At 52.4% G+C, this 15,261-nt stretch overlaps 1 protein-coding gene, 1 long non-coding RNA gene and 1 other non-coding gene across 7 annotated transcripts in view; 1 reads left to right on the top strand and 2 right to left on the bottom strand.

The window, feature by feature from the left end:
- Positions 1–2,937, bottom strand: part of MACROD1 (mono-ADP ribosylhydrolase 1) — a 150,073-nt gene extending 147,136 nt beyond the window's left edge. For 4 of the 5 annotated variants that reach the window (XM_066359947.1, XM_066359973.1, XM_066359964.1 and 1 more), the window contains exon 1: positions 2,493–2,930. In XM_066359947.1, coding sequence (XP_066216044.1) covers positions 2,493–2,790 — 298 coding nt within the window. In that variant the 5' untranslated portion in view covers positions 2,791–2,930. Of the gene's footprint in view, positions 1–2,492 lie in introns of all 5 variants that reach the window. The other variant, XM_066359977.1, reaches the window with a different exon arrangement.
- Positions 1,911–13,537, top strand: LOC136387879 (uncharacterized). The gene is made up of 4 exons (XR_010748178.1): positions 1,911–2,264; positions 8,124–8,276; positions 11,010–12,678; positions 12,932–13,537. It is a non-coding gene; the product is annotated as an uncharacterized lncRNA (long non-coding RNA).
- On the bottom strand, positions 8,121–8,284 carry LOC136390018 (U1 spliceosomal RNA). The gene has a single exon (XR_010748547.1). It is a non-coding gene; the product is annotated as a U1 spliceosomal RNA (small nuclear RNA).
- Positions 13,538–15,261: the final 1,724 nt, after the last annotated feature.

The following is a 15,261-nucleotide window of genomic DNA, read 5'->3' as shown; positions in this document are numbered from 1 at the left end:
ACAAAGGAGAAGATGCTGCAAGACTTGGAAAACCAGGTCACAAAAAGGCATTGTGGCTTCCTGCACGGTCTCCTCACACGCCCTCTCTTGTGCTCTGGGGGAAGCCAGCTGCTATGTCGTGAGGACACTAGAGCAGCCCTGAAGAAGTCCCATGGTGAAGAACTGAGACCCTTAGCCAACACCCATTTCACGTGAGTGAGCCACCTGGGGACGGCTCAGTCCAGGCCTATTCAAGTCCCCAGACCTCCAGAGAACCCTGAGCCGGCACCACCCCGCTAAGCCGCTCCCAGGCTCCTCCTGACTCTCAGAGACTGTGAGATGTTTGCTGTTCAAGTCACTTTGTTACCGAGTAATCTGACACGCAGTAATAGGTAACTAGAACACATGGAGGGCTCTGTGTCTCACCCCCAACAAGCTACCATCTGACACCTGCTGGGGGCTTCACACCTAGCACTGGGACACCAGGGACCCAGCCGTGCTCCTTACATGCCCAACTGGAGACTCGAGTTCAGGCAGCCTCATCGGCCATGGTTTCTTCACAGCCCTGCCCTTTACCTGGCACTGTCTCATTGAACGATCATCTTCTACTCAGCTCCCTCTCCCTGGAGTAGAAGCTCCGTGAGGACAGGACCCTTCCTGGTCTCACTCACGGCTAAACCTCCAGCACTCAACAGTGCTGGCCGCATAGAAAGCACTCAGTGAAAACGGACTGAGCCTGGCCAGGCGGTGGCGCAGTGCATAGAGCGTCGGACTGGGATGCCGAGGACCTAGGTTCGAGACCCCGCGGTCGCCAGCTTGAGCACGGGCTCACTTGGTTCGAGCAAAAGCTCACCAGCTTGGACCCAAGGTCGCTGGCTCGAGCAAGGGGTTACTCGGTCTGCTGAAGGCCCGCAGTCAAGGCACATATGAGAAGGCAATCAATGAACAACTAAGGTGTCGCAATGCACAACGAAAAACTAATGACTGATGCTTCTCATCTCTCTCTGTTCCTGTCTGTCCCTGTCTATCCCTCTCTCTTTCTCTCTGTCTCTGTAAAAAAAAAAAAAAAAAAAAAAAAAAAAAAAAAAGAAAAGAAAAACAAAAAGCCAGCTCGAAGCAGAAAGACACTGAAGTAGCCTGGGAATATCCAGTCCCATCAGCTTCACGAGTCAGCTTCACGAGATCTGGAAGTTCTCAGGGGCACCAAGGAATGGGCAGTGCCAGGCAGCTGGATCCTGGAAACCGAGACAGATCCGGAGCTGGTGCTTGGGCTCCTGGCCTCCCTAGCTCTTTGCCACCATCCTGGGTTACTTTTCCCTGCCAGAGAAGAAGCGGGGCTCCCTGTGGGGCAGTCCCCCTGCTCCCTGTGACCAGTGTTCTGGAGCCAGCGCCCAAGCGCTTCCTGTGCTCACAGAGCAGAGTCAAGTGCTTTCTGGGGGCACTTTAAGATCCCAACGCAGGCCGGGCAATTTATCATGGGGGGGGGGTAGCTCATCTTGAACTCTGCCTCCAATCCCGAGAGGACGCCCTCCCTAGACCCCCCCCCCCCCCCAACGGCAGCCCGCCTAAGGCCTGCCTTCTCAGCCCCATTGGCCAAAGTCACTCCACAGGCGGGCGCAGCCAATGAGCTGCTTTCCTTGCCCTTTTGAAAGCGGATCCAGCCGGGAATGGTCACAAGAGCCACGGGAGCAGACCCTGAAGGACAGGGGCAGCTGTAACTGGCAACCGGGTTATTTCGGGCTGCGCAAATCAGGCAGCGGGGCAGAATCCAGCCCTGGGACTCATGCCCATCCTGTGGTGGGGATGTCACTGTTCCCACAGACACAACGCCCCATCTCTGCCCTGCTCACCAGCTGCTCTGCCCTGTGTCCTCCAGGAATGGGGCAGGACTGCTTACAAGTGGCAGGAGGCCAGTGATGAGGGTGAAAGGGCGCTCGACCACATGCCCAAAGAGGCAGGCTTTCCGGGGAGGAGGGTAGAAGTGAGATGGGCCTGCCCAGGGAGGCCACTCTTTGGGATTAGCGGATCCCACCAGATGGGATGCCAGCCAGAGAGCTATCCCCTCAGCCCATTCCCTGATACTGTGCCTAAAATGCCACCACTTCAAAAACCATACTATGCAAAGCATTGTGAAGTTGGGCCTAACGTCAGCTCTGCCACAAACTTCCAAGTGACCTTGGGCTACTCGGCTCAAGTACTGGGCCTCAGTTTCCCTCCTGCACAACGGAGCAAGGTGGTAGGTCCTGGATGATCTGTGGACGTGCCCTGTGATCCATGCCAGTGTGGTAAGGCCACTTTTTCATACTGCCCCTGATAGGGGGCTTGGACCTGGTCTGGGGTGTACTGGTTGGTGTGGCTGGGCACATGGGGGCGTTGCTATAAATGGCGGAGTCCCGGGACCCCGACTTCCCCAGGTCTTCTGGTGGAAGACACTGTTGGTGGGGTGCCGTCCAGCCGCGGAAGGCCCACGTGGGGCTGCCCTCGCCCCTCACCCCCTTCCTGCTTACACTTACATTTTGCCTCCTTCCAGTCGGTGGAGGTGTTCAGGTCCACCTTCGCCGCCATGGCCAGGGGAGCCCAGGTGCGCACCCCAGCTCTCTGCCCCACCGCGGCCGCCCCCCAAACCCCAACTCCCGCTGGGGTCCGCGTGCGGGGGTCGTAGGCGCCCAGAGACGCAGGGGGGCCGCACGCACTGCTGCGGGTCCGCGTGGCACCCGCTAAGGGGCCTGGCCAAGGGCGCGGGGCGCCAAGCAGCTGCCCCACCGCACGCAGCTGTGCCAGGCGGCCGGACACCCGGCTCTGCAGCGACATGAGCAGGCGGCGCGGAGCGGCTCCCCGCCCACTTGGACTCTAATTACGGTGCTCGGGAGAGTCTCTCCCTTATTTACTCCGGAACCGGGTGGCGCGTGCCAGCCGGCGGCGACCTGCTCCAAGCCCACGGGCCGCGCCGCCACAGAGCCCAGGCGTGTCGCTGAGCACCCTGGAACTTGTAGTCCCGGCCGCCGAAGAGGTCCCCGCGCTCAGACACACGTGCGTGCTCCTCCCGGGCCTCGCCCACTCCCGCCGCCCGGCTTCGCACGGCGCTGGAGCCCCCTCTCCCTTCTCGTTTGGGCTCCCAGAGGGTCGCGTGGCTGCTTGGCCCCTCCTTCCGGAGGGCCTGGCCGCCGCCCACTTCCTTGTCGGTAGAAGCCTTTGCTCCTCGGCCCCGGCGCTGGGTCCCGAACTCTGACATTCGGGCGCGGCGCCCGCGGTGCGGAACATTTTGCTGCCAGGGGGCTCTGCTAGTCTCCCCGCGGATCACCTGGGCCCCACCCTGCACCCTATCCCGCTCCCAGTCCCCAGAAGTCCTCTTCGGGCTGGCCTTGGAAAGGTGACAAGTGGCACGAACAGGTACGTCCGGTTCGGCGACTTTCCCCAAGCGGATGAGCCCCGGGGACAGGCGGGTGCGCGGCTGGAACCGAATCTAGTGCAGCCGTGGCAGCCGGCGAGGCAGGGTGAACATAGTGGAATTTGAAAGTAGAAAACTTGAGTTCCAAGTGGCGTTTTCCGGTGCAAGAATTGGAGGGTTATTTTTTTTCTTTTCAAATTTATATTTAATTTTTCATGATTGGGGGGGCATTATTCTTTAAAAAATTTTTTAAATTAATTTTAGAGAGAAGAAAGGAGAGAAGGAGAGGAAGAGGATAGAGAGAAACATCATTTTGTTGTTCCACCTATCCATGCATTCATTAGTTTCCTCTTGCATGTGCCCTGACAAGGGATCAAATCATCAGTCTTGGTGAATCCAGATGACGCTCCAACCAACCGCATTATTATTGTATGTGCCCTGACCGGGGATCTAACTGCAACCTTGGCATATCTGGACAATGCTATAACCAACTGATCTACCCAGCCAGGTAGCTTTTTGAGATGTAAATTATGAAGATGCATTCAGGTCTGGTTAGTTGGGGACCTGTCCCAGGCCTCTGAGACAGCATGGCAGTGACCCTGGACAGGGCTTTGGGGAGGATCATGGAATCTGCCTGCCCATGCAGTTGGTACCAGTGCCATGCCCAAGAAAGGATCAGTGGTGGGCAGTCCAGGGAGTGAGGGCAGAGAGGGAAGATCAGAAGCCAGGAGCCTTCAACATACCGGGACCACCAGCAAGGCTTGTGCCCTCTCTGGGAAAGGTCAGTGAGATGAGTTCAGGATGCGACAGTCAGGCCTCCATGCCCAAGGTCACCACCTCTCCATTTGCCACTTCTCTCTAATAACTCAGCAGAGCAAGAAGTACCTTGCCAAGCGCAACTGGTACAGCAGCCATTTGCAAAGCACTAGGCACCAGCTGCACAGAGCTAAGCACGCTGTCCATTTGCTCTCCCTCTGTCAACCTGTCATGTGCTCCAGCCAACCAACCTAGACCAGGGCTCTTTTTTTTTCTCTTTTTCAAGATTATTGATTAGAGAGAGAGGGGGAAGGAGAGAGACTGAGGGAGCAAGATCACAGTTGCTTCACTTTAGTTGTTACATGATTGCTTCTCATATGTGCCTTGACCAGGCAAGCCTAGTGAGACCTATATCAGACTTCTATCCTACAGAACTTTAAGATAAATTTGTGTTGTGTAAGCTGCTAAAAATTTGCAAAATTAGTTATGGAAGCAATAGAAAACTAATGCACAGGGTCACCCACATGCTTCATTTCCTGAATCGGTGACATCAGCGTGATCACTTTCCAGACCACAGATGGGAACCAAAAACCCTGGGCCGAAGTCTGGGCTCAACCCTCGGAAGCTGTGTTGACCTAGGGCCAGTCTAGGCCACTCATCTGTGCTAGGGGACAGAGCTGCCAACACCTTGAGCTTGGACTTCCAATCATGAGAAAATAAATTTCTGTTTAAGCCAACCAGTCTGTGGTATTTAGTTATAGCAGCCCTAGCAAACTAATTCAACATCCTTCCCCATTCCCAAGCCACAGAGGTAACAACTTTAGCCATCGCTATATCCTTCTAACTTCTTCCATGCATGTATAACCATATACAAAGGTATATACACATAATTTTTTAAATATATACTGTATATACAAAAATACCATTGGGCCATACACACTGTTCCACAACTAACCTGCTTCACTCCATAGTGTGTCACGGGCATGTTTCCATGGCAGCATCTACCCGAGTGTCCCTTTGGTTGCTCACCAATCATCCATCCTTTTGGAGGCAGTATTGTTTCAGTATCCTCTGTGGATGCACACATAGTCGGTTCCTTTTGCTGTCACAAACAGAGCTGCAGTATTCATCCTTGTGCCACTAGGCCGGGCTTACCTATGGGACGAATTTCTAAGAGTGGAATTGCTTTTTGTGTTTTTAAATAAATGTTGTTAAGTGTACCTTCCCACCAACAGGATGCAGAGGGCCTGTTTTCCCCACACACTCTCTCTACCACTTGGTTTTTCTCAGGAAACAGATACTGGAAAGGAGGGAGTGGGGTTGGAACATTTGGATCTGAGGGGATCCAACTATTTGGCCCAGAGAAGTGTAAGCAGAAGCGAGGGTGAAGAAGTCTAGAGGGGAGGAGGCCGGAGGGGCTCCCTGGGAGAGACCAAGGGACCCACAGAGGGTGTAGAAAAGTGATCAGTCCCATTTGCTCATTCACCAAACACTTATAAGCATGGACTGTATTCCAGGCCCTGACTGCACATGGCAGTGAACAAATCGTAGGCCCTGCACTGGTGGAAGCAGAGTCTAGTGTGGGAAACACACAGTCAACAAGTGAACAAGTACAGGTCACTTCAGACAGCGCTGAGAGCTGCCCAGGGAATGAGTTCAAAGAGCAGAACAACGCCCACTGGCTGATGCATGTGGAGGCGGAGGGAAAGGGGGAGAAGCAGAGAGGGAGGCAAGACCTCCTGGCGCATGGGCTCCATACATTGAGATCTCTGGAGGTGCTGATCAAGGTCGTGGACAAGCTGATTTTTAAAGGGTACCTCTTAGCCCTGGCCGGTTGGCTCAGTGGTAGAGCGTCGGGCTGGCGTGCAGGAGTCCTGGGTTCGATTCCCGGTCAGGGCACACAGGAGAAGCGACCATCTGCTTCTCCACCCCTCCCCCTCTCCTTCCTCTCTGTCTCTCTCTTCCCCTCCCGCAGCCAAGGCTCCATTGGAGCAAAGTTGGCCCGGGCGCTGAGGATGGCTCTGGGGCCTCTGCCTCAGGCACTAGAATGGCTCTGGTTGCAACAGAGCTACGCCCCCGATGGGCAGAGCGTTGCCTCCTGGTGGGCATGCCGGGTGGATCCCGGTGGGGCGCATGCGGGAGTCTGTCTGACTGCCTCCCCGTTTCCAACTTCAGAAAAAATAAATAAATAAATAAAAATAAAGGGTACCTCTTGACATCCAAGAAGCCATTAGCTGCCTAACTGGTGGTGGTGCAGTGGATAGAGTGTCAACCTGGGATGCTGAGGTCCCAGGTTCAAAACCCCAAGGTCACCAGCTTGAGTATGGGCTCATCTGGGCTTGAGCACAGGTTCCCTGGCTTGAGCCCAAGGTCACTGACTTGAGCAAGGGGTCATTTGGTCTGCTGTAGCCCCTCAGTCAAGGCACATATGAGAAGCAGAAGCAATCAATGGCCTGACTAGGCAGTTAGTTGCACAGTGGATAGAGCGTCAGACTGGGACACAGAGGACCCAGGTTCAAAATCCCAAGGTCGCTGGCTTGACTGCAGGCTCCTCTGGTTTGGGTACAGCTCACCAGGTTGAGCCCAACGTCACTGGCTTGAGCAAGGGGTCATTTGGTCTGCTGTAGCTCCCCAGTCAAGGCACATATGAGAAAGCAATCAACAAACAACTAAGGTGTCGCAACGAATACCTGATAATTGATGCTTCTCATCTCTCTCCCTTCCTGTCTGTCCCTATCTGTCTCTCTCTCTATCTCTGTTACACACAGAAAAAAGAAGCAATCAATGAACAACTAAATTGCCACATCTACGAGTTGATGCTTCTCATCTCTCTCCCTTCCTGCCTCTCTCTCTTGCTAAAAAAATAAATAGCATTAAAGACAATGGCACTTGGACAGTCAGGGCAGAGCTGGAAAGGAGTGGATGAAACAAGCTGGACTCTTTTTTCTTCTTTTTTCTGAAGTTGGAAATGGAGAGGCAGTCAGACAGACTCCCGCATGTGCCTCACCCGGATCCACCTGGCATGCTCTGCCCATCTGGGGCGTTCCTCTGTTGCAACCAGAGCCATTCTAGCGCTTGAGGCAGAGGCCACAGAGCCATCCTCAGCGCCCGGGCCAATTTTGCTCCAGTGGAGCCTCAGCTGCGGGAGGGGAAGAGAGAGGCAGAGAGGAAGGAGAGGGGGAGGGGTGGAGAAGCAGATGGGCGCTTCTCCTATGTGCCCTGGCCGGGAATCGAACCCGGAACTCCTGCATGCCAGGCTGATGCTCTACCACTGAGCAAACCGGCCAGGGCCAAGCTGGACTCTTGTCACCAGGATTTCTGCCATCAGCAGAAAAGAGGAAAGCATAGGAAAAGCCCTAGGGGTGGGGGTGGGGGTGGGGCAACTGTTCTAGTTCTCCCTTGCTGTGTAACAAACTACCTTAAGCTGCCTCGAGGCTTAAGTGGCTGAAAACATTCAATCATATCTCATGATTTTGTGGATTGGGAATTTGGTCAGGGCTCAGCTAGGAGAAGCTAGATTCTTCTGCTGCCTATGGCCTCAGTTCGGGTCACTCATTGGTGAGTAGGCGGGGCTGGAGGGTCCAAAGGAGTCTCCCTCACATCTGGGCTGGAATGGCTGAACAGCTGGGCTCTCCATGTGGTTAGCTGAGGCTCCCTCGAACCATGGCTGCCTCAGGGCAGTTATACTTCTTACATGGGAGCACGTGGCTCCAAGCACAAGTGTCCCAAAAGACAGCAGGTGTTAGCTGCCGGCGTTGTCAGCCTCGGAAACTGGCACAGTCACACTGCCACTGCTGAATTCCATTGGTCCAAGTAGTCCCGGAGCCCACCAAATTCAAGGGGAAGGGACAGGCTCCCCACCATGCAATGGGAGGGTGTCACCAAATTTACACCGTCTTTCATTCTCCTGCAGTGCTCCTCGACAGCCTTCTCCTGGTACTGGTTGTCATATTATGTACTGTGGTCAATTTAATTTTTTTGAATTATTATTTTTTTTCAGGGGAGAGTACGAACATAGTCCCCCACTACCACAAATTCTGCAGTGATGTTTCTTATGTTTGGGGAAATTGCAGAGGTCAGCACATTCGGAGAGCAATGGATAAGCCTCGCCCTGGGAAAACCACCTTCCTGATCACGGTATCTCCCCTGCCAGGTAAGTATAACACTGTGGTCAATTTAAACCTGCTTGTCATGTAGCAAGTTTCACTCTCAAGCCTAGACCAAGCTCAGATCTGCAAGAAATATATTTTATAGCCTGACCAGCCAGTGGCGCAGTGGATACAGTGGTAGACTGGGCCACACAAAACCCAGATTCGAAACCCCAAGGTCGCTGGCTTGACCACGGGCTCATCTGGTTTGAGCAAGGTTCACCAGCTTGCACCCAATGACGCCGGCTTGAGCAAGGGGTTATTCGGTCTGCTGAAGGCCCACAGTCAAGGCACATATGAGAAAGCAATCAATGAACAACTAAGGTGTCGCAACGGAGAATTGATGCTTCTCATCTTTCTCCATTCCTGTCTGCCTGTCCCTGTCTGTCCCTCTCTCTGTTTCTCTCTGCCTCTGTCACAAAAAAAAAAAAAAAAAAAAAATTGACATTTTCTTAGATCAGGGTTTCCCAACTTTAGTTCTATTTACTACATTTGGAGCCAAATGATTGTGGGGAGTTGTCCTTTGCATTATAGAGCGTTCAATAGCATCCTTGGCCTCTGTAGCCCCAGCCCCAAGTTATGATAACCAAAAGTGTCTCTGAACATTGCAAAATGTCTCTTGTGGCAAAATCATCCCTGCCTTCAGAACAGCTGCCCTGGGATCAACTCACTCTGACTCCAGGCCCCCATCCTACCCAGCTGTCAGGGTATTTATTCCCAGTTATGACTGGAGTCCCTTTTCTGTCCAGGTGGTCCCAAACTGGAGTATGCGATGCCCTTAACCTTGGCAAGAGTGCGAATTCACCATCGTGGTTGTCATCAGCGTCCCCACTAGGCTCCACGCAGGAGTTACCTGAACACAACACCTCTCCTCTCCTCCTCCACCACAACTCACACCTCTCCCGGCCTGGGAGCCCAGGCTGGGGTCCCTCCGACTCTGGCCACCCGCAGTTCAGGGAGCCAGCACTCCTTTCCCTTGCCCAGTCAAAGCTAGGAGATGGCTGGGGAGTTCCGAAGGCGTCTGTGTCCAGCTGACTGTTTGCTGGTAAACTGAATGTGGTTGTGAAAGACAGGAGTCAAGGACACCTCCAAAGTTTTCAGGCTGAACCAGTCTAAGAATAGCAAGGCCACTGAGGAGAGGGAAGTCAAGGAGGAGGCACTTGGGGGAGGACATTGGGAGCTCCAATTTGCACACTTTGGGAAATCCATTTGCCTTCCAAATGAGACATCAAGGAGGCATCTGGGTGGGTAAGTCTGGAACTTGGGAGCAACATCTGAGCAGAAAATAGAAGCATGGGAGTCATCTGAGATGGTATTTAAAGCGACGAGACTGGCTGAGATCACTCTGGAAGGCAGTGTGGATGGCAAGTCCCGGGCTGAGCTCTGGGGCTCTCTGAATAATTATTGGATAATAATTACCACCATTTTATTCTTTGAAGCATCTGGCACAGTGCCTGGCTCTCTGTAGAAGTTCACTGAATTGAGCAGAACTCTATGGCATTTTATTTCCCACTATGCTTCCCCTGCTAATCAGGACTCAGAGTCTCTTAGCGGGAGAGCTGAAGTTAAGTGTGAAATGAAAATATTTTCTAACAGTTTCTCAGAACGCGGAATGAAACTTTGCTCTCACTTGGAGAAGGAAACTCAGGTTGTCTCAAATTCTCCAATAGTGAAAGTTCTTTATTTTTTTAATTTATTGATTTTACAGAGAGGGAGAGAGAGGGTAGGAGAAGCTAGAAGTATCAACTCCTAATTGTTTCATTTTCCTTGTTCCTCGATTGCATATGTGCCTTGACCAGGCAAGGCCAGGGTTTCCAACTGGCGACCACAGCATTCCAGGTCGATGCTTTATCCACTGCACCACCACAGGCCAGGAGTGAAAGTTCCTATAAAAACAAAAATTCCAATTCTGAGCGCCAAGGTTGGGGTTTGATCTCTGGTTAGGGCACGTATGCGAAGCAATCAATGAGCGCATAACTAAATGGAACTAAATAGAACAACGAATTGATGCTTCTCTCTCCCTCACCCTTCCTTTCCCCTTCTCCTCTCTTTCTCAAATCAATGGAAAAATTATTTTAAATTCCAGCCTGACCTGTGTTGGCACAGTGGATAGGGGCTTCAACCTGGAATGCTGAGGTCGCTGGTTCGAAACCCTGGGCTTGCCCAGTTGAGGCACATACAAGAAGCAGTGACTATGAGTTGCTGCTTCCCACTCCTCCCTCCCTTTCGCTCTCTCTCACCTGTCTCTAAAAATCAATAAGTAAAATCTTTTTTTAAAAAGTTCATGTTCGCCTGGCCAGGCGGTGGCACAGTGGATAGAGCGTCAGACTGGGATGCGGAGGACCCAGGTTTGAGACCCTGAGGTCGCCAGCTTGAGCGCGGGCTCATCTGGTTTGAGCAAAGCTCACCAGCTTGGATCCAAGGTCGCTGGCTCGAGCAAGGGTTTACTCGGTCTGCTGAAGGCCCGCGGTCAAGGCACATATGAGAAAGCAATCAATGAACAACTAAGGTGTCAAAAACGAAAAACTTATGATTGATGCTTCTCATCTCTCCGTTCTTGTCTGTCTGCCCCTATCTATCCCTCTCTCTGACTCTATCTCTGTCCCTGTATTAAAAAAAAAAAAAAAAAGTTCATGTTCCACAGACCCCAGAATTCAGAGCTGCAAGCCTCCCCTACCTCCACTCCTCACTCCCGTGCTAAGCTTCCTAAGGTCCAGATGTTCTGTTTTTTCTGATAGCGGGAGAACTTTAAAAGTTCTGGAAGTTTGCTCTGCAGAGAACTTGGTCACAGGCACGGATGCCTTCAGTCTGTCACTCGCTTCAGGATGCCCGAGTGGATTCCAACCCCAGCCATCGCCGTGCTGCTCGCAGCCTCCGCACCCTTGGAGCAGCAGCCCTGGAAGAGCAGCGTGAATCACGTGAACCGTGACGCAGTGTGTGGGCCAGACGCCTTCTCTGGTGGGGCCTCTGCTTGTGCCCCAGGGTCTGGGGAAAGGGACACGGCCGGCCAGCATCACTGCCTCCCTGCCCCTCAGGAGGGCTCCGAGTTCACTGAGCGATCTGGAGAAGCCCCGGTTGGTGGAAATTATGAGAGCAAACATTTCTGAACGTTGACAAGTGACTTTACCGTGACACTGATTAAGCTTAAGCTTTAGGGTCTCCCCTCTGCATCCTTTCTGAAGCTCCACACCTCATTATTTTTTTCTTTTGTCTTTTTCTTAAGTGAGAAGTGGGAAGGCAGAGAAAGACTCCCGCATGCTCCCGACTGGGATCCACCCGGCATGCCCACCAGGGAGCTATACTCTGCCCATCTGGGGCATTGCTCCGTTGCAACTGGAGCCATTCTAGTGCCTGAGGCAGAGGCCATGGAGCCATTCTCAGCGCCTGGGCCATCTTTGCTTCAATGGAGGGAGGGTGGAGAAGCAGATGGGCACTTCTCCTGTGTGCCCTTGCCGGGAATTGAACCCAGGACTTCCACATGCTGGCCAATGCTCTACCTCTGAGCCAACTGGCCAGGGTTCCATACCTCATTTTTTAAATTTGTAGTTTTCTTTTCTGGAAGAAGGCTCTCAACTTTTTATGTTTCAGGTCTGACAAGACTCAAGTATGGGTTATTTTGTTTAATCTTCATAGTCATGTTGGGAAGTCATTGACATTTCATTCTCTCTCTATAGACAAGGTCATGGAGCACAGGAAAGCCATCTTTGGGTTCCTTGAATATTCCAAACTTGTTTCAGGCTCTGCGCCTTCTGTTAGCTTTCCTGGAACCCTGTCCCTGGCTGGCTTCTCCTCACTCCAGCTCTAAGGGGCCTTCACTAACTGCCCACCTTTAGGAGTTCCTTTCCTGTCTCCCTGGTTACTCTCTCCTCTTTACTTTTGCTTTCTTTATAGCACTGCCCACTCTAGAATCCTCTTCATTTGTGCATATTTTTAAAATTGATTTTGGAGAGAGAGGCAGGGAGACAGAGAGACAGAAACTTCTATCTGTTCCTATATGTTCCCTGACCAGGGATTGAACCTGCAACCTCTGTGTATTGGGACAACGCTCTAACCAACCAAACTAACCCGCCAGGGCTGTGCATTTATTTTTATTTAACAAATGCATATAGTGCATACTTTGTCATCAGGCATTGTTCCAAGTGCCTTACAAATATGAAATCATTAATCCTCACAACTACTCTGACATTGAAACATTTTCATCTCTGTTTTAAAATGGAAATAACTGAAGAACAGAGAGGTTAAGTAGGCTGCTTGAAGTCACACAGCTGATGAGTTTAAGAATCATCTGTCTCTCCTACTAGAAGACAAGAGCCATGTGAGCAGAAGTTGCATCCGTGGACTACCCCGTTCCCTGCTGAGCTCCTGCACCTGGCACAGGGCACCACATGTCTCAGGACTGTCCAGAAGGTATGCGGGGGTGACAAGGCCCAGTCAAACAGAGTGAGCGGACTGGGAAAGAACCTGGAGACACTGTGGGGGAGATGCTAGAAGGTCTCAGAAGGCCACTGGAGACAGAGGAAGGGCGGGACTAAGGAGCAGCAGGGGGAATGGCAAGAGTGTGGTGGTCTGGAGAAAGTGCCAGGAGGGTCTTGTTGACAGACTTAGCAGATGAATGAGGGAGAAGGCCACGAGCCTGTTGTCCTTGTCTCTTTCTTTCCAGTACATCAGCAGATCCTGTTGACGCCTCCAAAATGCATCTGACTGTAACTCTTCTCCCCTCCTCCTCGGCTCCCACCCTGGCCCAGCCACCATCCCAGCTCTCCCAGCTCTCCCCCCGGCCCTCTTCGTCCACACCGCAGCTCGAGGGATCTGATGCAGCTGGATGGTGTCACTCTTCTGCTCAAAATGTGCCACCGTGGTTCAGAGTGAACACAATGGCTTTCCCCCTACAGAACCTGCGCCCTGCTTCTTTTCAATCTGGTTCCTACTTCTTCCCTGCTCCCTCCATTCTGGCCACCCTAAGGCAGCTCCTACCCCAGGGTCTTTGCTTTGCGGTTCCTGCTGAATGCAAGGTTCTTCCCCAGAGTTTTCATAAATTTCACTCCCCTACATCTTTTCTCAAATGTTAGCTTCTCACTGAGGTTTGTCTGGACCCCCACACCCAACGCTCCTTGCCCCCTATTCCTGGTTTATGATTCCCCCTGCATTTAAGCAGGTACACCACTTAAACTTTTAAGTTTGTCTCACTCGCTAGCACAAGCACTGTAAAAACTGATTTTTATGTTTTGTTCACTGCGTTTTTCTCAATGCCCACAATTACACCTGATGCATAATAGGGCATTCAATATCTGATGGATTACTAAATGCCTATGTGCCGGAAATGGTGCAATGCACCTGGAACACGGGATAAAGGAAAACAGACACAAGCCCCTCCTGGACCTCACAAAATGTGGTGCTGATATCAGTCACTGGTTTTAGTTTGTGGTTGGACACACGTATAGCCCATAGTGCTCTGAAAGCAAGTAACAGGTGAACAGAAAATAGTGTGCTTGTTAGGGGCTGCTTGCCAAGGAACCTTGACATCTCTACTTGGCCTGAGAGATGAAAGGTTAACATAGCAGAGCTGGTGGAAGAGGGATCCCAGCAGAGGAAGCAGCTTGTAAAGAGGAAAGGAGCCCACCTAGTTCAAGGAAGGTCAGTGTGGCGGGAGTTCAGTGCTAAAGGTGGGGAGTTCGGTGCTAAAGGTGGTGGACAGGAAAAAAGGGCTGGGAAACGTAGGCCTGCCAAATTAGACAGGCCCTGAGCCGCAATCTATTTATTATTATTATTCATTTTAGAGAGGGAGGGAGAGAGAGAGAAGGTTGGGTGGGGGGAGGAGCAGGAAGCATCAACTCCCATATGTTCCTTGATCAGGCAAGCCCAGGGTTTTGAACTGGCGACCTTAGTGTTCCAGGTTGACAACTGAACCCCAATCTAAAAAGCCTTCAAAAATTTTTTTTATTTTTTAAATTTTCATTTATTCATTTTAGAGAAGAGAGAGAGAGAAGGGCGGGGAGGAGCAGGAAGCATCAACTCCCATATATGCCTTGACGGGGCAGGCCCAGGGTTTTGAACCGGCAACCTCAGCATTCCAGGTCGACACATTATCCACTGTGCCACCGCAGGTCAGGCCAGATGTGCATTTTAGACAGAAGGGGATTGTGGTGTCACAAATGCCAAGGTGAGAACAGAGTTTCAAGGAAAAGGCAGTGAATTACGCCAGAAGTTGGCAGGATTTCCACAGGTCAGGCAAAGCCTTCAAATTTTTAATGAGGGAGGGGGTTAGCAGGCATGTGAATCTGCAGTGACTGGCCACAAGGTCACAGACAGCTGGGGAGGCAGAGGAGGCTGTGGAAACAAGCTGTCCGAACACAGAGGACACTGAAAACCCTGGGAAGGTATGGCACCAACCAGAGAGAACGAGGACAGAGCAGGACCCGAGAACCTCCTCCCAGCCCTCTCCAGGCCTGTCATGTGGCTCCTTTGTTCCATGAACCACACACCGGCTCAGCTGGGAAAGATCAGCATTTTCATTCCGCGGGCCCATCGCACGCTCGGAGCCCTTCCTGTCTCTTCCCTCCAGGCGCCTGCTCTGCCTCCCGCATGCCGGCTACGCCTATTCTAAGGCCCCCTGCACCGCGCTCGCCACGCGGTGGCCAAGCACCCACATTGAGGTCTTTGTCTCCTTCACGCCTTAAACATACGAATAATGGAGGTGGTGCCTTTCTGTAAGCACTAACTACTGCATATGAACCCTCCCGTGGCCCCGATTACCCCCCTCCACCCGAGAGGTCACAGGAGGGTGTGCGTCTATACCGCGCGCGGGGACTCCGCGGGCCGCCGGCTCCGCCTTCACCACCGCGCTGTATTTTTGAACATTTGGAACCGAACAGCTGGGATCCGGCGAAGAGCCAGGGAGCTATCCGGAGGCGGCCCCTGACCCTCACCAGCTGGGACCCCCCCACGCCCCGGCGCCCGGGCGAGAATCCGGGGCTCCTGCCGCTGGGAAGG

The sequence above is a fragment of the Saccopteryx leptura genome, chromosome 1 (assembly GCF_036850995.1).
Source record: "Saccopteryx leptura isolate mSacLep1 chromosome 1, mSacLep1_pri_phased_curated, whole genome shotgun sequence".
In the NCBI taxonomy this organism is placed as follows: domain Eukaryota; kingdom Metazoa; phylum Chordata; class Mammalia; order Chiroptera; family Emballonuridae; genus Saccopteryx; species Saccopteryx leptura.
Note: the sequence above shows the minus strand (reverse complement) of the source record. Positions and strands in the feature narration are given on the sequence as shown.